This window comes from Leptodactylus fuscus, chromosome 2 (genome assembly GCF_031893055.1).
Source record: "Leptodactylus fuscus isolate aLepFus1 chromosome 2, aLepFus1.hap2, whole genome shotgun sequence".
Lineage (NCBI taxonomy): Eukaryota > Metazoa > Chordata > Amphibia > Anura > Leptodactylidae > Leptodactylus > Leptodactylus fuscus.
In genome coordinates, this window is record NC_134266.1 from 274,012,283 (window position 1) to 274,035,807 (window position 23,525).

The 23,525-nt window shown below is 44.5% G+C and overlaps 1 protein-coding gene across 1 annotated transcript in view; it reads right to left on the reverse strand.

The window, feature by feature from the left end:
* Nucleotides 1-268: 268 nt before the first annotated feature.
* The window catches only part of LOC142194142 (uncharacterized), a 36,434-nt gene continuing 13,177 nt past the window's right edge, over nt 269-23,525 (reverse strand). The window contains exons 4-11 of the mRNA XM_075263157.1: nt 19,524-19,578; nt 16,858-17,566; nt 16,151-16,303; nt 15,854-16,039; nt 9,453-9,714; nt 3,066-3,145; nt 2,859-2,982; nt 269-1,662 (exon numbers count right to left, since the gene is read on the reverse strand). Coding sequence (XP_075119258.1) covers nt 479-1,662; nt 2,859-2,982; nt 3,066-3,145; nt 9,453-9,714; nt 15,854-16,039; nt 16,151-16,303; nt 16,858-17,566; nt 19,524-19,578 — 2,753 coding nt within the window. The 3' untranslated portion in view covers nt 269-478. The remainder of the gene's footprint in view (nt 1,663-2,858; nt 2,983-3,065; nt 3,146-9,452; nt 9,715-15,853; nt 16,040-16,150; nt 16,304-16,857; nt 17,567-19,523; nt 19,579-23,525) is intronic.

A 23,525-nucleotide genomic window follows, 5' to 3' on the forward strand; every position in this document is an offset into this window, starting at 1 on the left:
AGTTTTCATACCTAGATGTCTTGGGGGAAGATGAAGTAGGTAGGCGACAGGGTCTAATGGGACTCCCTTGAAGAAAAAGGACATTAGCGATAGTTCTATATATATAACATATCCATGTGTGAATAAGACCTTATAATTACCTACTGAAAACTGTCTTTGTCAAAGGGGCAGCACCAAATATTCAAGACAAGGAATGAGATCTGTGAATTTTATTAAAAATATTACTTCAGTGTATTTTTTTTTCTGTTCCACCAATTTTACCCATAAAAATTAGAGTGCCCATAGATTTTCATAGAATTCTCCTACAATATGAAAGAACTTATGAAAGCAGCAAAAAACGAGATGAGGATTCAGCTTTGCGACTCGGAGCAAACAAGGATCTTCATTTCTTCAGTAGATTTGGCAAAACCCTGTTAAGTACTGTGTGAATTCTCACGTGTTTCAGGAGAATGTATTTACCAATATAACGCTTCCCACATCATGTACAAATAAAATGCTTCTTCCGTATGTGAACTCTCTCATGTCTTACAAAATTGGACTTAGTGATAAAACCTTTTCCACATACCGAACATGAAAATGGCTTCTCCCCGCTGTGAATTTTCTCATGATGAACAAGACTGGAACTTTTTGTAAAAGTTTTTCCGCATTCTTTACATGAATATGGCCTCTCTCCTGTGTGAGTCTTTTCATGTTTAACACGGATTGGTTTCTGCATAAAAAATTCATCATTGTGAATTCTCTCATGAGCAGTAAGAGCCTTTCTCGTTGTATAAGATTTCCCACATTCCGAACAAACGTATGGCCGCTCTCCTGTGTGAACTCTTTGATGTCTAACTAGAACGGACTTCCGCTTAAAACATCTCAGACATTCTGGACATGAATACGGCCTCTCTCCGCTATGAATCTCCTCGTGTTCGCGAAGAGTACTTTTCAACATGAAGCATTTCCCACATTCTGAACATGAATATGGCTTCTCTCCGGTGTGACTTCTCTGATGTAGAACCAGATTTGTTTTCTGTCTAAAACATTTGCCACATTCTACACATAAAAATGGCCTCTCCCCCGTGTGACTTCTATGATGTTGTTCGAGGGCTGACCTACTGGGAAAGCATTTCCCACATTCTGAACAGCAATGTGGCCTCCCAACCCTGTGACGACTTCTGCAAGCTTTGGCAGTTGACTTTTTTATAAAGAGTTTTCCACATTCATCACATTGATATTTTTTATCCCCTTTGTGACCTGCACTTGTGGTAACAATCGGAGACTGGTCAGGAGATGGGTCCCCGGGATCAGGGGGATTATATGATAGATCTGTACTGTGAAGCCCTGGATTTACATCGAGAGTGAGGAGGTCTTCTGAAGAACGCTGCAAGATATCTTTATCTTCTACCTGAGAGTTTATGACATCTTCATCTTCCACTTTAAAGGTTATGATATCCTCCTCTTCATAACTTATGTCTTCATCTTCTACCTTACAGTTTATGACATCTTGATCTTCTACTTTGTAGGTTGAAGTATCTTCATCTTTTACTTTATACTTTACATCTTCGTCTTCTACCTTATAGATTGTGATTTCTTCTTCTTCCACTTTATAGTTTATAACTTCATCTTCTACATTATATTTCAGAGATAAATTTTCTTCAGAATTTTTGCTGGAATTTTCTGTTAGGATTAAAAATGGATTACGTGATTTAAATTTTCGAAACACAAAGTTGAGCAGTTTACAATATTCCTTATTGCCTGGAAAAACACATGTAATTTTTGATACAATTTTTTGACCAAACTCAGAAGGGTATCCAGCACCAAGGAGAAGACCACCTTTTAAATTTTATATTCCTGGCTATAAATAAAACTGCCTCAGTGTTCAGAATTGACCTGTCCGCACTTCTGCGACACTTGCTTTTCTGTCCAGCAGCCATCGCTCCGGGGTGTGCAGTGGTGCTGGGGGAGAATGAGTATTTCTGTTACGTGGCTGTTTTGTGGTGCTTACTATGCTCCCCAGCTAAACTCTGTCTGGCATGTCCAGCCAATCAGTGCTCTGATTCAGTATCAAGGGCTAAACTTGACACCGACAAGGAGTTATGCTTCATGATGAGATTGCTTCATGAGATGGCCCCCTGGATGTCCTCAGTACTCACACTTTGTGCTTTGCTCACTGTTATCGTGATTAACCTGTTATGTACTTACTCTGGCCTGTAACCGCTTGCTTCCTGATTTGGCTATATCTGTTCCCTCCCGGACTTGACCCTGGCAGTATCTACTGGCAATTCTTTACAATCTGGCTTTATCTGCACCTTCCTAATTTTCATTTCGTCTGGTTTGCTTATACTCTCTTCATTCCATTGGTTTGCTGGCTAGATCTGCACCCTGCAAAGTCACACCTGTCTTTTGCCACCTGACTTCACAGGCACAACCTGACTCCCTAGTAACCAAGTACACCCTGCCTTGCATCGGTCTCTGATGAATACCTAGGGGTTGCCTTAGATGATGCTACAGAGTGCCGTTGGATTATATGTTACTTGTGTTAGTTTGTTGGCTGTTGTTCTGACCACTGATCTCTAGTCCATATCATAACACTCAAAAACTGCATGTGTAAATCCTGCCTTATAAAGCTTTCTATGACACTTACTTACACCTACAAATATCTGAACTCCCTCAGTTGCATGCACTTTAAACAGCCGCTATAGCCATAGTGCAGAGTCCTTTGGTGTTTTTATATTTGCACTAGCACTTCCCCATTCTACATTGCCATGCAAGCGATGGTCTTAGTCTGTTATGTTTAGGTAGGTGGTACATGTTACAGTAACATCCACATGATGCCAGGACACAAGGTTCCCAGAAGAACATTCTCTCCTTACCTGGTAATGTGAGGAGCTGGTGGTTCTCCATCATTACGTCCTTGTACAGATCCTTGTGTTCTTCTAAATACTCACATTGTTCCATGAAGAAATAGACAGTGACGTCCTGACACCTTATAGGAACCTGACAACAAAAAGATACCATCATCACCCAGACCACTCCAGTAGGGTTACTATGTAATTTCCAAGTATTCCCAGCAGGGTCACCTCTCCAGTCAGCAGCTCAGTGATCTTTTTGGTAAGGTGTAGGATCTTCTGCTCATGTATCAGTGATAAAGGTGGAGACCCTGGGTTCTAAAAAATCCGCCTGACTCATGTAGATGGCTGTTCGGAGTTGGACAGTCCTCCAATGTCTTCTTCACTACAGTGTAATCTTGTGTATAGAGAAAGGCCGCCATACACATTAGAGAAAGCTGACCAAACCTTTGTATTTCAGAAGGACAGACCAACTATCTAATGTGTATAGCGGCCACCTGACTATTACCCAAAAGTTACCTACTCCACAGCCCTGGTTTTACCTAAGCCCATAAAAACCATAGAAACAATGTTGTACCAGCCCACCAGAGGATTCTCCAGTAGGCCCAGGATCTAACACAATAATGGCCCAGCAAAAGACGCCTAAATATAAAGGGTACTGTGGTCTATGTCCTAGGGGTTGTTGTAGGGTGCACTCCGAGAATCATTGCATCTGGTGGCCTGGAGGAACTTCAGTCTAATATTGCATAGAAATATAGAAAAGACATGAATGCAGAAGAAGGTAGAGGCTAAATCCTAGTGGGCTAAAGGACGAACCATTTCAATTTCTCATATGGCCCCATGGGAGGCCATACAGTAACCCAGTGGCAGAGTAAGGATGTGGAAGCAGTGTGAGGAGGCCATACAGTAATCCAGTGGCAGAGTGAGGATGTGGAAGCAGTGTGAGGAGGCCATACAGTAATCCAGTGGCAGAGGGGGGAGGTGGCATCAGCAGCATGAGGAGGCCATACAGTAACCCAGTGGCAGAGGGAGGAGGTGGCAGCTGTGTGAGGAGACCACAGAGTGGCAAGGCAATATAATATGGCATTAGGAGGCCATACAGGCGAGTTCTCCTTGGGGTACTGAAATGCCGAATCTCTGGAAAATTAGAAATTTTCACTTTTCATTATCAGCTGTGTATTCATTTCTGGAAATTAAATTAATGCAATGCTCAAGGGTTAAAAATGCTCGCTACATCACTTAGGAAACTACACCCCTCAAGAGATTTACCAAGTAGGGTCACATGTCTGCGGATTCCACTTTACAATGCCTCTGCAAAAGTGGCATTATGTCCAAAAACCAAAATAGCACTCCTTCCTGGCTGTGCCCAAACAGCAGTTTATACCCACATATGGCATTAAGTATGTTATCCTGGGTACATCAGTGTCATACATGTGGGTATAAACTGCTGTTTGGGCACACAGCAGGGCGTACATGTAAATGAGCCCTATGTGCTCTTAGAACGCTAATTTACATTCTTTGTTTTTTTAACATTTGTAGATCCGAAATTGCCCCTACAAAATGGGGTAACTTCTCTGGGAATTCCAGTTTACTGGCACCTCCAGGGCTCTGCAAAAACAGCACAACATCCAGAAAGTCCCTCTAAATCTATACTCCAAAAGCTATAAAGCGCAAAACTCCTTCCCTTCTGAGTCCTGCTGTGTGCCCAAGGAGCAGTTTATGGCCACATATACTTTTATATATAAACGTCTTTGTCCCTGGGATAGCCCATTTAATAGTTTTAGGAGTGCCTGTCTCTGATGACACAAAGTGGTCGCAACAAATTTCAAATTTCAATTTAAGCAGTCTTAGTTTCCAAAATGGAGTCACTTTTGGTGGGTTTTGATTGTTTTGGTAGGAGGGCTTTGCAAATGAGACAGGGCACCCGAATACTATTCCAGCAAAAATTGCTTTTTAAATGCAAAGTGCCGCTCCTTCCCTTCCGTTTGCTGCCGTGCGCCCAAACATCAGTTTCCCCATTGTGGGACTATTAAAGGATTATCTTATCTTACACCCACAGGCGAGGGATTTCTGTGTTCCGGAGAAATTGCGTAACAAACTGTAAGGTGCATTTTCTCATTTAACCCTTTGTGAATGTGTTAATTTTAGGTCTAAATTAATGCATTATTTAAAAAAAACAATATATGTAAATTTCACCTCCATATTGTTTTAATTTCCGTGAACTTCCAAATTGCTGTTTTGCATTATTCGTTTAGGCCCAGTCCTTAGAGGTTAATAATGGTCTGAAAGTGGACAATCCCTTTAAGGTTTGCAGGGACATACTTTACCCCCCAGAGCAGGTTACGTAAGGGGTTAACTAGTCTTGCAGCGTATAGCTTATATACTGCACCCAGTGAGAATAATAATAGTAAACCTTCCACTTACTGCAGCGATATCTCCGTCCAGTATCCGCTCTGTATTTCCTACACCACAATAGTTCTAGGACCTGTGATGATGTCACTGATCTGGGGGCGGTGTCACGGTCATGTGATTACTACATAAGAGGGCGGAGTTTAGCAGTGCAGTATATAACAGTGGCTATAGCACCTGTGATGTCACATGAGGGGAGGATGTCAGCAGTAGGGGGAGACTCTTCAGTTGTCACTTGGCTGCTCTTTCAGGGGTTAAAAAACACAACTTGTCCTGCAAAAATCTATCGATGGAGATTATAAGAAAAGTTCTAGCTTTCAAAGTTCAGAGATGGAAAACTAGAAGCTTTGTCCTGCCGAGGATCACGTTCACTGTCCGAGGAAATCTTTAGTAAAAGGCGAAAGATTTACAAGTTCACTATCAGTAGTCGTGGATTACGCAGCCTGACATTGTGATCTTATGTGTACAAAAAGAGAAAAACATGGCCGCACATCCCAACCTTATACATTGATCTGGTGCTTCTCAGCAAATTTTACAATACCGAACATGAGGTTCTTAGTATACATATTGATCAATGTTAGAGATGAGCGAACAGTGTTCTATCGAACACATGTTCGATCGGATATCAGGGTGTTCGCCATGTTCGAATCGAATCGAACACCGCGTGGTAAAGTGCGCCAAAATTCGATTCCCCCTCCCACCTTCCCTGGCGCCTTTTTTGCACCAATAACAGCGCAGGGGAGGTGGGACAGGAACTACGACACCGGGGGCATTGAAAAAAATTGGAGAAAGTCATTGGCTGCCGAAATCAGGTGACCTCCATTTTAGACGAATAGTGGATTTCAAATCCGGGTCATATGAGAATGTGAACTTTGTGACTATGAGACAGGGATAGCTGTACAGGCAGGGATAGCTAGGGATAACCTTTATTTAGGGGGAATGTTATTAAAAATAACTTTTTGGGGCTCTATTGGGTGTGTAATTGTGATTTTTGTGAGATAAACTTTTTCCCATAGGGATGCATTGGCCAGCGCTGATTGGCCGAATTCCGTACTCTGGCCAATCAGTGCTGGCCAATGCATTCTATTGGCGTGATGAAGCAGTGCTGAATGTGTGTGTTTAGCTCAACTACACCGGTGGAGTAGTTGAGCTAAGCACACAGATTCAGCTCTGCTTCAATCAGCGCTGGCCAATGCATTCTATTAGCTTGATGAAGCAGAGTGTGCACAAGGGTTCAAGCGCACCCTCGGCTCTGATGTAGCAGAGCCGAGGGTGCACTTGAACCCTTGTGCACCCTCGGCTCTGCTATATCAGAGCCGAGGGTGCGCTTGAACCCTTGTGCAGCCTCGGCTCTGCTACATCAGAGCCGAGGGTGCGCTTGAACCCTTGTGCACCCTCGGCTCTGCTACATCAGAGCCGAGGGTGCGCTTGAACCCTTGTGCAGCCTCGGCTCTGCTACATCAGAGCCGAGGGTGCGCTTGAACCCTTGTGCACCCTCGGCTCTGCTACATCAGAGCCGAGGGTGCGCTTGAACCCTTGTGCACCCTCGGCTCTGCTACATCAGAGCCGAGGGTGCGCTTGAACCCTTGTGCAGCCTCGGCTCTGCTACATCAGAGCCGAGGGTGCGCTTGAACCCTTGTGCACCCTCGGCTCTGCTACATCAGAGCCGAGGGTGCGCTTGAACCCTTGTGCACACTCTGCTTCATCAAGCTAATAGAATGCATTGGCCAGCGCTGATTGAAGCAGAGCTGAATCTGTGTGCTTAGCTCAACTACTCCACCGGTGTAGTTGAGCTAAACACACACATTCAGCACTGCTTCATCACGCCAATAGAATGCATTGGCCAACACTGATTGGCCAGAGTACGGAATTCGGCCAATCAGCGCTGGCTCTGCTGGAGGAGGCGGAGTCTAAGGTCGGACCTGAATGGAGACTGGTGTGGAGCGATCTTAGACTCCGCCTCCTCCAGCAGAGCCAGTGCTGATTGGTCGAGTTCCGTACTCTGGCCAATGCATTCTATTAGTCCGATGAAGTAGAGCTGAATGTGTGTGCTTAGCACACACATTCAGCTCTACTTCATCGGGCTAATAGAATGCATTGGCCAATCAGCGCTGGCCAATGCATTCTATTAGCGTGAACTGAGTTTGCACAGGGGTTCTAGTGCACCCTCGGCTCTGCTACATCAGATTGCTACATCTGATGTAGCAGTGCCGAGTGTGCATCAGATGTGTAGTTGAGCAGAACTGGCTCAGCACTGCTAAGTCTCTGCATTCGCATAGGAATGCATTGGCCAGCCTTCGGCCAATCAGCGCTGGCTCTGCCGGAGGAGGCGGAGTCTAAGGTCGGACCTGAATGGAGACTGGTGTGGAGCGATCTTAGACTCCGCCTCCTCCAGCAGAGCCAGCGCTGATTGGTCGAGTTCCGTACTCTGGCCAATCAGCACTGGCCAATGCATTTCTATGGGGAAAAGTTAGCTTGCGAAAATCGCAAACTGACAGGGATTTCCATGAAATAAAGTGACTTTTATGCCCCCAGACATGCTTCCCCTGCTGTCCCAGTGTCATTCCAGGGTGTTGGTATCATTTCCTGGGGTGTCATAGTGGACTTGGTGACCCTCCAGACACAGATTTGGGTTTCCCCCTTAACGAGTATATGTTCCCCATAGACTATAATGGGGTTCGAAACCCATTCGAACACTCGAACAGTGAGCGGCTGTTCGAATCGAATTTCGAACCTCGAACATTTTAGTGTTCGCTCATCTCTAATCAATGTGCATAAGCCCACTAGCCACTTCACGGCAACCTCTTTATAGTAGGTCCTACTCTACTGGGCACCACGCTGCATAGTGACCGCCACAACCGCAACACGGCGCCCACAGGGTGAGCGACCCAGTGGTCCGGCAACACCCCTGCCACCAGACCAAGCCCCCAGGCTCTGGGACGCACCGCCTCACGGGCAGAGCGCCACAGGAGCAGCAGACACAACGCAGCACCGCAATGTGTGAACAGATCTCAAAAATTCACCTTACCATATTGCCCCAGTCAGAGGACTGAGAACTAGTAGGTGGGTCGCTGGGCAAAATAGGAGGAGTGCTGGTACCAAGGCAAAAAACTTAATTTTTATTTTTTTTTTTTACTAGGTTTGTCTGGAATTTGGGACTGCTGGGGGAATATTATAGGTACTGTGGGGTATTATAGACATTGCCGGGACTGCTGGCTGGGTATTATAGACATTTGCGGGGGTGTTATAGGCACTGCGGGGTCTACTTGCTCGGTGCTGTTATGAAGGTAATATGGCTGCCGCCTGGTAGTAGTTGTTTACTAGCAGTAACCCTACTGTATCATAGTGTTGTCAGGTTCCTATAAGGTAGCACATGCCCCCTGTCCACTGCAAAATGCCCTTTCATGTCCTCTGGCACCAGCGGTATTATATACTACTGCTAGAAAGCTGATACTATGATCAATTCAGCGCAATGTCAGCTGTGCCGCTACATTATCCTTGTACTGCCAGAGGGGGCGCTCTATACAGGCCAGTGATGACACTCAGCAGTAAGGCCCGCTCTTCTGACAGTGAAGGGATATCAGAGACAAAAGTAACTGCTCCAATATCTTCTGCACTCGGGCACACACCATCAGAGTATTTTAGCGGTATATAATACCGCTGGTGTCACAGGACATGAAATGTCCTCTATAAATGTATAAAAGTAATAAGAAGATAACTTCTATATCTGCGGGGTCTGACCACTGGAACCTCCGCTGATCAGGGGAGTGGGGGTCTTGTGTACCCTGTGTGAATGGCTTCTCATTGGCATTACATTATATCACACTAGCATTTACCTGCGACTTCGTCCGGGGGTCGTTGTGTGGGCCGATGCGGACCCCCAAATCCCTGTTTTGCGCCAACCCCTCTCGCACGGCACACAGTGAACTCCTCACCCGTGGGACCCATCCAGCGCGGCCCTGTAGTACACCCAAACCCCTCCGCCACGTCCCCCCTGCACCATAGCCCTGGGTACCCTACTGTACCCCCTAATCCCTCTCCCCAAAGCCGCCACGCGTGCCCCTCACCCCCAAGGCCCCCCAGCCGCGGGAACATCCCAGGGCCCCCAAATCCCTCTCTTGCGCACCTCCCTGGTTATCCAAACGCCGCTCCTGTGCCGCCACGGTGGAGCGCCCAGCCTGAGACCCTGCACTTCCCCGGAATACTCACACAGAGCCAGCTCATCCGCTCCACGTGTGTTGTCCTGCAGATCGAGGCCGCGTGTCCGCCTTGGACCTGAGCTGGGAGTGTCCGGCATCATGTGCGGGGCACAGACTGTCCCCAGCCGCTGGAGTTGCCGAGCGCCGTCAAGTTGATGCAGCATGGCAGAATCACGACGGGGATCCCGCACATGAGGCGCCATCTTGTTCACTCCGCGCTGTGCCAGGCTGCATCCTCCCACAGCGCACCAATCGGCGTGCGCTTCAAGGGCCTGTGATGACGTCATCACAGGTCCTTAAACTTACTCTGAACTGAACTTCGGTTCTCGCGGTCGTGATGCCTGGCCACCCACGGAGATGGTAAGTAGCTTATCATCTATTCTGTGTGTGAAATTTCAGGACAATCCATGCAGCAGTGTAGGCGTGATTGAGGAACAAACATCCAAACACACAAACTTTTACATTTATAATATTAGTAGGATTAGGTTTATTGTGTTGCTGTCACCTAATGACCAAAATTATACATATGTAACGCCCCCTTTGGCCACACCCCCGGGTAGCGGGGCGTTCGGATAAGTATGAGTTGCCGTTTTACCTTGCTTAGCGCAGTGCCTCCACCCTTGTCGGTGATATTCTGGTGCTTCTGGGTTGACAGTACCTTTCTTCAGATCTCTGCCCGGGGCTTGACAAGGGAAAGCCCCGCCCACACCAACACGCCAGAGAGGATTGTGGTATAAACAAAGAAACTTTTATATGGAACTTAATAAAAGTAATGGTGAAGTCCAATATGCAATAACATTCACAGCATCAGTAAGAGGTGGTACTGTAAGCGATAATCTTATCTAGAAAATGGCAGGTCTATATGGCAAAGCCCTAGGACAATGTATAACAATCACAAAGCTCAGTCTTAGTACAAGGCCTGTTGCCGCGGTTCTGGAAAGAATCTTCGTTCGTTGGTGCACATGAAATATGTCAGAAATGAACAATGCTCCTTTAATTCCTAGCAGGGTAATATTCCGTAGTGCAGGAGATTTAGTACACTGCAGAAAATCCAGTAATGTCTACAATCATCTATCAGCAGCAGCAGGCTCTATCCCTTACAATAGGACATGGCAGCACAGCAGGTGCCTGGATGCATCAAGCCTCTTTTACTCCTTCTGCAGTGCTCCAGCTTAAACAGTTATACTAGCCAAGAACCATTTACTCCTTAAGGACCAGGCCATTTTTTGGTTTTGCATTTTCGTTTTTCCCTTCTCACATTTCAAGAGCCATAACTTTTTCATTTTTCAGTTCACAGAGTCACATGATGGCTTATTGTTTGCGGGACAAATTGTACTTTGTAATGGCACCATTCAATATGCTGTGCAATGTACTGGGAAGCTGGAAAAAAATTCAGAATGAGGCGCAATTGGAGAAAAAATGCATTTGCGCCATTTTCTTATGGGTTTAATTTTTACAGCATTCACTGTTTGGTACAAATGACATGTTACCTGTGTTCTACGTGTCAGTACGAACGCGGTGATACCAAATTTATATAGTATTTGAAATGTTTTGATACTTTTAAAAAAATGATAAACTTTGCAAAATAGAAAAAAAAATGTGTGTCATCATGTTCTAACACCTGTAACTTTTTCATATTTCCATGTATGGAGCTGGTTGTGGCGTCTTTTTATGCGGGACAAGATGACGTTTCTATTGATACCATTTGGGGAAAGATCTGATGGTTTGATCACTTTTTATTCAATTTTTTATAGGAGGCAAAGTGTTGAAAAAAACGCTTTTTGGCTGTTTTTATTTTTTTTGCCGCTACGCCGTTCGCAGTACGGGATAAATGTTTTAATATTCTAATAGTTCAGGCATTTTGGAGCGCGGGGATACCTAATATATTTATGTTTAATGTTCTTTAATTACTTTTATAGGTAATCTAGGGAAAGGGGGGTGATTTGAACTTTTATATTTTTTTAATTTTTTTAATACTTTTAAAAACTTTTTTTTTTCTTCTGTTACATTTATGATCAGACCCCTTAGGTACCTTGAAACCTAGGGAGTCTGATCGCTCATACTATTCACTGCAATACTACAGTACTGCAGTGAATAGGAAAATCGCAGCACTTCTATTAGAGGCTGCCTCTGGCATCGTCTAATAGATCTAGTGCAGAGACAAGCCTGGAAGCCTTCAATAGGCTTCCGGCTGTCATAGCAACCGATCACCGCCCTCATGTGACGTTCAGGAGGGCGGCGATCGGCGAAACATGGCGGCGCCCATGCCGCCGGCGCCGTTTACACACTGCGGTCACGTTTGACCGCAGTGTGTAAAGGGTTAACAGCAGCGATCGGCTCGGGCACCGCCCGCTGCTGTTATTGGCAGGTCCTGGCTGTATTATACAGCCGGCATCTGCCGTGTATGGAGCGAGCGCAGCGTGTGAGCTCGCTCCATACATCCCCATGCGACCCATGATGTACAGTTACGTCAAGGGTTGCTAAGGGGTTAAACAGTTATACTAGCCAAGAACCATTTACTCCTGGATCATAGGATGCAGTCTAACGCTGGGTTCACACCTGCGTTCTTCTTTCCGTTCTGTGCTTTCCGTCTTCTGCATGCCAGAAGACGGAAAGCACAGACCGGGTCCGGCCGTGAGCGTTTTATGCTCTCCGCCGCGAAACCGGATTTTTTTTATCCGGACAGAGTACTGCATGTCCGACTCTGTGTCCGGATTATAAAACCCGGTTTCGCGGCGGAGAGCGCAAAACGCTCACTGCCGCTCACGGCCGGACATCTCTCTCACCCATTCAAATGAATGGGTGAGAGAGACTCCTGCAGGTTTCCATCTCCTGCCTCTGTTTTAGGCAGGAAACGGAAACCTGAACTACGGACAGGGCAACGCAGATGTGAACGAGCCCTAAATAAGAATGCTGGTGGTAGGTACACTTACAGTCCCAGAGGAATTAACGCTGTCCTGTCCAACAGGCTGCCAAAGGGTTAAGTCTGGAAGAACGTTCCGGTGTAGCAGGGAGGCGCCTCCGTCGGTTGTGGAGGGTATGGATACCCTGTCTATTTGGCAAATCGTCCTGTGGAGTCGGTAACCTTTTTTCTGAAGGAATTAAATCCACTTTCCTTTTGCTTTCAGACTCTGGGGGCTCAGGAGATCTTACTCTTGCATCCACCTGTGATCCCTCTCTCCTGCAGTCTGCCTGAGCACATGGTCTCCCCTGCCAAGCAGCCCCTCCCATCCTCCAAGGATTTGATAAACAAACACAATTGCTTTCATGCTGCATGCATAATGTTTGCAAACTGTTAACCCCTCGTTGCCCTGAACTGCACACAGGGGTTACACATAGATGCAGGTGTGAATCTAGTGCAAGATGGAGGGATCACACTGTCTTCATGACAGCACTGCATTTGGCAGTCTCAGTAGTGCAGCCTCAGGTCTGAGGCCTGTAACAAGTGATCTTATCTAAGGGTAGAAATCAGATAAAATGTTGTGACATTGTTGGAGGTGGAAGGATCACAAGGTCACCATGACCACACTGTATTTGGTAATCTCGGTAGTGCAGCCACGTCTGAGGCCTGTAACAAATGGTCCTATCTATGGGCTTCAGGTATACTCCAGTTACATCCAGAGCTGCACTTACAATGTCACTATATCTGTCTCTCTCTCTCTGTGTATAGACAAACAGCAGGATATGTTGCCTATAGGCCCCAACACTCTCCTACTCTGGCCATATCATGGTGTAAGTCTATTGTTCTCCTCCTTCTGGCCCCAAGCAGGTGTTTCGCCTCTCTGGCTTTTGGCAGTGATGTCATCAGCCAGCGCCTCCATCTGGCAGAAGAAGGCTATGGACAGGCTGATTTTGTGATTTCTTTCTCTCCTCACAGATTTAGTACTTTGACAAGAGGCAAGATTACCTAAAATTCAACGAAGAGATGGAAACCAAAGGATTTGAGCTGACAAAACCCACAGAGGAGAGGTAGCAGCGCCGCCCTCATGGAGGATAGGGGTATTTTAAAGGGATTCTACCATTAAAATCACATTTTTTTCTCTCGATAACACGTTCGGTAGAAATCACGATTTTCGTCTGTATGGAAATGAGTTCTCTCGCAGCACTGGGGACGTCCCCAATCGTCCTAATCGCTCACCAATGGTGAATCAGACGGTGAGCGATCGCTGCTTTTGGTAAAACTTGACTTTTATTGGAAAAATATAAAAAATAGGTACCAGACATAGGAAAAAAGATGTAGAAAAACTTACATGGTCAATTCCAAGTATGCATGTATGGTTGAAGACAGACAAGCCTACGCGTTTCGGGACATCCGTCCCTTACTCATGGCAATACTACTGCGTCTGTTACACTGGAGCTATAAATAGTTGAGCTCACAGGTGTGAAATTAGCATACAGCTGGCATATAATTAAAAACAAATGTTGACTAAAACAAAAACATGCAGAATAAATATACACACATACAATACACGGAGGACAATCCTAAGCGAAGAGACAAGAAATGGCAACACATCAACATAATGACATAAGGCAAAGATTAATATGGACAAAAAGAAGTCTTTGTGATCAAAAATCCCAAGGAATATACATATAACCACAGGTTTCTATATGGTGAGAGGAAGGCGTCTCAGTGACTATGGCATCCAAAGAAGACACATGATCCTCCAGTCACATGATAAAAATAAAAAAATATATAAAAATATATATATAAAAAAAACATTAAAATAAAAAAAAAAATAATAAATAAAAAAAAATTATAAAAAAAAAAAAATTTAATAAAAAAAAAATATATATATATACACATATATACATATATATAGAAAAATAAATAAATAAATACATTTCTTAATAAAAAAATATTAAATCTGATTTGAAATTTAACCCTTTGGGGAAACGTGTGCCAAGCTCAAAAATCCAGAACGCCTCCCGCTTGAGCACCTTCCTCCGCCAGTCACCACCTCGGGTTGGTCGATTAACATGCTCAATTGCACAGAAGCAGAATGATGATGTGTTGCCATTGTGATGCAAAATAAAGTGTTTGGACGCCCCAGATACATTATTGGCAGCAGATTTATTGCAGTCAGACAAGTGTTCCGAGATTCGAATCTTCAGAGGCCGGATAGTGCACCCCACATAAAATAAATTGCAAATATTGCACCAAATTAAATATATAACATGATCCGTTTTACAATTTAAAAATTGTTTGATGCAATATTTTTTATGTGTGTGCACATTTTCAAAAAATAAAGATTTGGATGCAAACCGACAGACCTGGCACCGGGAGGTGCCACATCTGTAAAAGCCTTGTACGTCAAGCCAAGTTTTTTTGCTCCCAATACTAGAGTTGGTATACAGACTGGGGGACAGAGTATTGCCCAAGGATTTACCCCTGCGGGAAATAAATTTGCACCCCCTATCTAGAATTCTTGCAGTTATATCGTCCTGTGTAAGTATTGGAAGGTGTTTTCTGATAATATTAACCACCGCCTTGTAATCCCTACTGTAATTCGTACAAAAGAAGACACCATCTGAGAAACTTCTATTGTTACATCTTTCCTGATCCGACAATAAGGAGGATCTAGACCTCTTTCTAACAATGGCAGACGCCCTCTGCAACTGCCAAGAGGGATAGCCTCTACGTTTGAGTCTACTATAGACTTCGCGTTCCTGTTCCTGGAAATCAGTATCCAGAGAACAGGCCCGTTTGGTCCTCAAAAGCTCCCCCACCGGAATGGATTGAATTGTATGGCGGGGGTGGCAGCTAGTTGCATGTAAGACCGTATTGCCCGACACACTTTTACGGAAGATCCTAGAGAGTACAAGGCCCCTCTCAGAATCTCCCAAAAGTGAAACGTCCAAAAAGTCTATGGACGTATGTTCAACCCTATAGGTAAATTTGAGATTCATCTGATTGTTATTAAAATATTCCATCAGCGCCGGTACGGCCGCCACATCTCCCGACCATACCAATAGCAGGTCGTCAATGTAGCGGCCGTACCAGCGCAGATGTTTCCCATAAGGATTGGTGTCACTATATACAAAAGTCTCCTCCCACCATGCCATATAAATATTGGCCAAGGTGGGGGAGAAACGGGACCCCATAGGGGCTCCGCATGTTTGCAGGTAGAAACTTTCATCGAATTTAAAGAAATTGTGTCTTAAGAGATAATCTGTTATTGATATGATAAATTCACATAATTCCTCCGAAAAATTTGAGTGTTTATAAAGATGGTTCGAGAGGGCTAACAGGGCAAAATCATGTGGGATAGACGAATAGAGACTTTCAACGTCACAAGAGATCCACATAAAATTAGAGTGCCATTGAAAATTATCAAAGGTTTTCAGAACTTGTTTAGTGTCCCTCAAAAAACCCGGAATTTTTTGAACAAGTGGTTGGAGCAGGGAATCTACCCACTCACTAACACGTTCGTTTAGCGAGTGGATGCCCGCTATGATAGGGCGTAAAGCAGTAGGGTTAATGTCCTTATGGACTTTCGGTAACCCGTGGAAAATGGGGACCACCGGGTGATCAGTTATGAGATGTTCTTTCTGATCTTCCCGGATGATCCCCAAATTCACACCCTCTGACAACAAATTCTCCAAAATCACAGAAAAAGCAGGAGTAGGGTCTGAACCCAAGATTCTATATGTAGAAGAGTCATTCAAAATCCGCATAACTCCCTCATAATAATCCCCCTTGTTCATTACCACGACAAGACCCCCCTTATCGGCCATTTTTATGACCAAGGAGTCATTCTGAGACAATACATTAGGGGCGGACCTCTCCCCTTTTGTAAGATTGTTGTTCAAATGTATATGTGTCTTGGACTTTGCTAACTCCCTGAGGTCCCTTTCAACCACCTGTTGAAAAATATCATAACAAGGGGTTCTTGAAGCAATGGGGTAGTAGAGGGGATTGGATTTCTTTACATTGGTAGTGTGGTAATCACGTATCTTACCAGAGGTGTCCTCTAAAGCTTTTAGACTGAATAGACACATTTGCTCAGAAAACATGAGATCACTGTATTCATTATTCAATAGGTCACCGGAAAAAAACAATTCATTATCGCCATCATTAGACTTATTACAATCAAAAAAGTGCCGTTTCACTACAAGCGATCGAACAAATTTGTTCAAGTCCAAAATAGTATCGAACAAGTTGAAGCTGGAGGTAGGTACAAAGTTAAGACCTTTACTGAGTAAAGATAGCATATCAGTTGTTAACTCAAACGTTGACAAATTCAACACACTGAAGGTTTGAACAGTGTCAGTGTGTGTCTCCTGTGGAGCTGAAGAGGTTATTGAGGATGTTGTTTCCTTCTCGTCCAGTATCTGGATTTCCTTTCGGTATTTTGAGCGGTGTTTTCGTCCCGCTCTGCGTTTTTTGAGTTTTTTGAGGATCTGAGGTTACTGACTGATGTATCAGAAGAATTCCTGGAACTATTCAAAGGGTTAACATCATCAAGAAAGTCAGATTCAGATGAGCTAAATGACACCTTGCGTGGTGTAAAATTCTTATACTGATGGTAGCGTTTTTTACCTTTTTTCAAGATTGATTTAGGTGTGTGTTGCTCTGCAGGATTTCTCCACCTGTAGACCTCACCTGTTTCATAATCGTGCTTATCCCGCACAAATTTTGTTTTTTTAGTTTTGATGATGTTATCCTCCAGGTCTTTCATCTGGGCCTGGATCTTAGGATACAAGTCCAAATATGTTTTTGAACTTTCAAACTTCACAAGATCCTCTTTAACTTTAATTAACTCAGTCTTGTACTCCTTCATTCTAACCTCCTCCTCCTGAATAATCAAGTTCATCAGATCCAGAGAACACTGAGAAAGAATGCGTTCCCATTTAGATTTAAACTCCTCATTGAAAACTGTAGTGGAAAATTTATTGATCCTTAAACCTCTCGGGATCATCGCCTTATCATGATAGGTTTTTAGAGCGTTATGGTCCCACCACGTTTTAGTCTCCATGGTTTGAATTTTAGAATATTTGTGCAGCAAATGTTTACAGTTATTGTCCACATCAGAAATGTCAGCGTTCTCAAAAACTTCCGCTAATCTTTTGATTCTGTTGCTTTCGCTAGATGTGTCCTCCATAGTGTAGAAAAAATGTGATATTCTTATATATAAGTAAACAGGAAAAGACAAAAAAGAAAAAAATATATTTTCATTTATAACCTGATGTCTGGTACCAAGACATTTATTATTTTTTATTTTTATTTTAATGTTATATATATATATATATATATATATATATATATATATATATATATATATATATATATATATATTTATATATTTTTTTATTTTTATTATATTTTTCACAATTTTTTTTTTTGTTCTGTTTTATATATATATATATATATATATATATATATATATATATATATACATATGTATTTTTTATACTTACTTGCTAATTACCATTATTCTTTGCACAGCATTTTGATCCTTTGGTCTGTGGCATGCAACCACAGACCAAGTGTTCACAAGCCATGTATATTTTTCTATGTGGAACATTCTGGCTAAGAATCCCGATCATGTGACTCGCATCATGTGACTGGAGGATCATGTGTCTTCTTTGGATGCCATAGTTAGGGTGCATGCACACTACGTAACGCCGGGCGTGTATGAGAGCCGTACACGCCGGCGTTACAGCAGGGCTGCCGAACACTTCCCATTCACTTCAATGGGAGCGCTCGTAAACGCCGCTGTTACGAGCGCTCCCATTGAAGTGAATGGGAAGTGTTCGGCAGCCCTGCTGTAACGCCGGCGTGTACGGCTCTCATACACGCCCGGCGTTACGTAGTGTGCATGCACCCTTACTGAGACGCCTTCCTCTCACCATATAGAAACCTGTGGTTATATGTATATTCCTTGGGATTTTTGATCACAAAGACTTCTTCATCACCATGCAATGATGTTATATGATCCTGCAGGTGGATCTTTTCTTTTTGGTGAGTGCTCTTGACGTTTAGTTAGGGGTGGTTTTTATAATCTAATCCATTGCTTGTGTCCTTTTAAATACGGCTTTTTGTCCATATTAATCTTTGCCTTATGTCATTATGTTGATGTGTTGCCATTTCTTGTCTCTTCGCTTAGGATTGTCCTCCGTGTATTGTATGTGTGTATATTTATTCTGCATGTTTTTGTTTTAGTCAACATTTGTTTTTAATTATATGCCAGCTGTATGCTAATTTCACACCTGTGAGCTCAACTATTTATAGCTCCAGTGTAACAGACGCAGTAGTATTGCCATGAGTAAGGGACGGATGTCCCGAAACGCGTAGGCTTGTCTGTCTTCAACCATACATGCATACTTGGAATTGACCATGTAAGTTTTTCTACATCTTTTTTCCTATGTCTGGTACCTATTTTTTATATTTTTCCAATAAAAGTCAAGTTTTACTATAGACCTCTTGTGCTGAAGGAATATTTTTCTACTGGGTTCTTGCATTGTTCCACCCCAGCCGGGGGTGTATTTTTTCGTGCACTCTTGGTCTAGCTGATTCTCTTTAAGATTTATGGTGAGCTGTAGACTGTGTTTTTTCTTGTGCATTGATCGCTGCTTTTACCTGTACTGTGTAAGCGGCCATTTTTCTTGTGGTCTCGGGCATGCACAGTCAACTCTGCCCAAAGCCTAGAAGTTTGAACCAAAACTTTTAAAGCTCATTTCATATTATCCTGTGAACTCAGTCTACTCCCATGGCATTAGTGGAAGGTTAAGAAGGGTGATCGCAGGTGTGCCAAGAGGCTTGGCAAGGAGATGTTATTCACAGCAATGAAATAATAAAGGTCAAGGAGACGGGTGAAGAACAGGTAGGGAAAAAAGGGGAGAGGTGTAAGATGAGCCCTAGAAGCCTTGTAAAATACAGTAAGTATCCCAGTATGACCAGATTGCAGCAAAAGCCTCTACTTTATGATTAAGGAAGACAGTTAGATACTCCAGGCTGCAAACATCTTTCTTCCATGCTATCAACTCAGGAGCTGTAGGGGGCGCCCCATTTTCCAGGTTAGAGCAATAAGCGTCTTAGCCGCTGTGCATAAATAAAGGAATAACCAAGAAGTTTTCTTACCTAGATGTCTTGGGGGAAGATGAAGGAGGAAGGCGACAGGGTGTAATGGGACTCCCTGAAGAAAAAGGACATTAGCGATAGTCCTGACCTCTAATGTGCCTATTGAAGTCTGACAGCGCCAACAGGTACGGGGAGTGGTCGGATTAAGAGAGTGAAGCAAGGCAGGGGTATGGTGCCAGTGCATAAGCATCTTGTAATGTGTTTCCCTAAACGTCACACATGAAGAGGATTTAGCCACACGAGACCATATCACCTGCCATTGCCCTGGTGAGATCTGTGTACCCAGGACCATCTAGACATATTTATGGACCAGGGTCGCACTCTCTGCCTTCCTCACCATCAGGTTCTCGCTCCCCAGCGAAGTCGCCTCCACGGTCTGAATTGGTGGACTCTTTACCTGAGGGGGGCTCTCTTTCAGCCGAACGTCCTCCCCTGCTGGTCGATGGTAGTAAGAGAAGATTTGTTGTGTCCCCTCAGGGTTCTCCATCTGGTAAGGAGCCGTTATGTAAACGGGTCGCTGATGCCCTACCTGCCTCTGATACTCCCTCTGATTTTGCTCACTCGGACATCTCTGATTTCCCGGCTTCCTCAGACCCTGTAACGTGTGATACATTGAAAGGGATGCTCGTTCTCCTACAGGCGGGGATTAACAAAACTGTCTCCTCTGTGGTGGGCAAACTGCGACAGGACATCGATGCTTTGGGAGAGTGGACTGACCATCTTGAAAATAAAATGGAGGAATTTTCATCTGCTCATAATGAACTGGTTGACGCTCATAACACCCTTGAAGCGGAGGTCAGATGGCTCAAAATTAAGGCTGCTGACGCTGAGGATCGGTCTAGACGCAATAACATTAAGATCCATGGTGTCCCTGAAGATGTGGCATCAGAGGACTTGGTGGCCTATGTTCAGCGTCTCTTTAAGAAAATTCTACCACAACTTACTGAACTGGAGCTCACCCTGGACCGGACCCATTGTATTCCAAAAGCGAACTCTGCTCCAGTAGATGCCCCGAGAGATGTTTTAACGAGAGTCCATTTCTATCAGATTAAGGACTTGATCCTTGCGGAAGCCAGGAAATGTGGTACTTTACCGGCCCCGTTTGCCTCAATATCTCTGTTCCCTGATTTATCCGCGGCCACTATGCAGGCCAGGCGTGAACTAGCTCCCATTACCAAGATCCTCAGGGAACGGGGTATACGGTACCGCTGGGGCTTTCCTACCAAACTGCTGATACCCCGCAATGGGGTTTTCCATTCTGTTCCTGAAGTGGAGGCGGGAATGTCCCTCCTCCGTAAATGGAAACTTGCCCCTGCTGAATCTCTCATCTGATCCAGAATCCTCAGCGCGGCCCTCCCATCTTTCTAAGGAATGGACTGTGGTGGGCGGTCGTAAGTGACTTCTTTACCCGCTCCGGCGGATTGACTCACTTTGCCTAACGTTGATTTGACTTTAATGTTTGATTTAGGTGACCTGTGTGCCTTTCTAATACTCACTCTCACTGAGTGTTACTGTCCCCCCCCACAGCTGATTACTTTTGGTTATTCAGTGTTTTTTGACACTATGCTATTTTGTTTGCATTCTATGTTCTTGTTTTGTACCTGGAATGTCGTTTGGATTTTATGCCTGTTCATATATACTTTATGCACCCTTGTTTTTTTTGTATAGCCACCTGGGTCTTCCGCCATTTCTCTCTAGTTTTTTCTTATGGTACTCCGTATATCCTCACTTAATGTTAGGGGTCTAAATAGCCCCTGTAAATGGAGCTCTGTCTGGAGGGAGGCTCGTCGCCTTCGCTGCAATGTGCTTTTCCTCCAGGACACTCACTTTCAGGCTGGCAAGAGCCCTAAGTTCTCTAACCCCTCTTTTCCTCATATATATCAGGCTTCTTGCGATGCTAAGCGTAAGGGTGTTAGTAGCTTTTTCCCTTGAATCCACTCTAATTGATCCCAAAGGCCAATTTTTGGGGCTTACCGTATATACTCAAGTATAAGCCGACCCGAATATAAGCCGACCCCCCTAATTTTACCACAAAAAACTGGGAAAACTTATTGACTCGAGTATAAGCCGAGGGGGGGAAATGCAGCAGCTACTGGAAAATTTCAAAAATTAAGATGGCCGAGTTCTTGGGTGCAGTAAATGCTGGGGAAGGGGAGGGGATGTTTTGGTTGTCTGTCTGCCCCTTCCCTGAGCTTGAGGACTGGGTTTTTTACCCCCAGTTGGAATTCAGCCTGGCTGAATATAGGGTATCTGCAGTGTGCCTATTAACCCCTTCCAGACGGAATAGAAGCACTGCAGGTACCCTATATTCAGTAGACCAGGCACTTTCAGACACAGAGATACCTAATGTGTATGTGTGTCACAGTCATTTTCTACTTTGAGGGCAGGTTCACACTAGCGCCCAATCTCCGTTATGCATAACGGTTTAGCCATGGGCAGCAGAAGACGCTCACTGACAGACACTGAATGTCTGTTTCTGTCCTCTGCCGACAGAAAACGGAAACCTGCATAACGGAGATCAGGTGCTGTGAACCCGCCTTTATATGTATTCTAGGGAAAGGATTTAGAACTTTTATTTATTTTATTATATATATTTTGTTTTAATTTATTTTTTTTTTACAATTTTTTTAGCCCCCCCCTGGCTAAAAAAAAACCTCCGGTCATTTGATTGCAAGTCCCATAGACGGCAATACAAGTGTATTGCCGTCTATGGGAGAATCTCTACATTACTATTACGGCTGGTCATAGACCAGCCGTAATAGTAATATAGCGATGACAGGCCTGGGAGCCTTCATTAGGCTCCCGGCTGTTGTCGGAACAGGTCGGCTACTGCGAGCTCGCTGCGCAGGAGCCGGCCTGCAACTTTAAAGGTATGGGGCAGGCCTAAGGGGGGAGGACATCTCCGGAGGGCATCTCCGCTGTAACGCATATAGTGGAGATGCCATAGCTTATGCCTACAATCAGAGATCGCAGGCATAAGCTTCAGCATCCCTGCTGTAAGCAATACAGCGGAGGTGCCGGTTTCTATGGCGACCGCTCTGCAGAGCGGCGCCATTACATTTACAGACCGGGCATCCAGACACCGGGGCGGGTGCCGGGGCCCACAGCATCGCCACGCTCCTTCCAGGAGCGTGGCGATGCTGTACATTAAAATCTGCAGAAGTACTTACGGTACTTCTGCTATCAGGCCAGGAAGCAGCCACACGCCGGGTGCGGGCCTGAGCTTACGTGGCCACGTCACCCGGCGTGTGATGGAGCGGTGGGGGGGCGGAGTCTGCTATCCTGGCCTGCTAGCAGAAAATTACCGTAATGACCCGAGTATAAGCCGAGGAGCACTTTTTCAGCACAAAAACTGTGCTGAAAAACTCGAGTATATACGGTAATTGCCTTATTAATAATGTTAAATATACTCTAGTAACTGTTTATCTCCCGAATCGTTCTCAAACGCAATATTGGAAGTCTGTACTTTCCAAGATCCGAACTTTCGCCACTGGTATGTTAATCATTGGTGGGGATTTTAATTGTTTAGTAGATAATTCTCTAGGCTCTACCAACCCCAAGAGGCGCTCCCCTATATTATCCTCCTCTTTGATTGATCAGGGCCTTTATGATGTCTGGCGTTGCCAACATGGTGGGGAACGAGATTATAGTTATTTCTCCTCCTCATCCTCCTCTTATTCCCGTATTGATTTTTTTCTTACTGATAAAATTGGGCTGATGCAGGCAGAATCTACTGATATTGGGCTGATCACTTGGACTGATCATGCTCCGGTGTCCCTCTCTCTACATGAGAAATTCTCCACTGCAATGCATACCGAATGGCGTTTGAATGAATATATTCTAGATCACCCCTCCTATGGTGAGCACCTCCGTGAGGCCCTGAAGGAGTATTTTTCCCTCAATTCCCCTTCCATGTCAGACCCTCATGTGCTCTGGAATGCCCATAAGGCGTATATGCGAGGGATTCTTATTCAGGATTGTGCGAGAGCAAAAGACATAGAT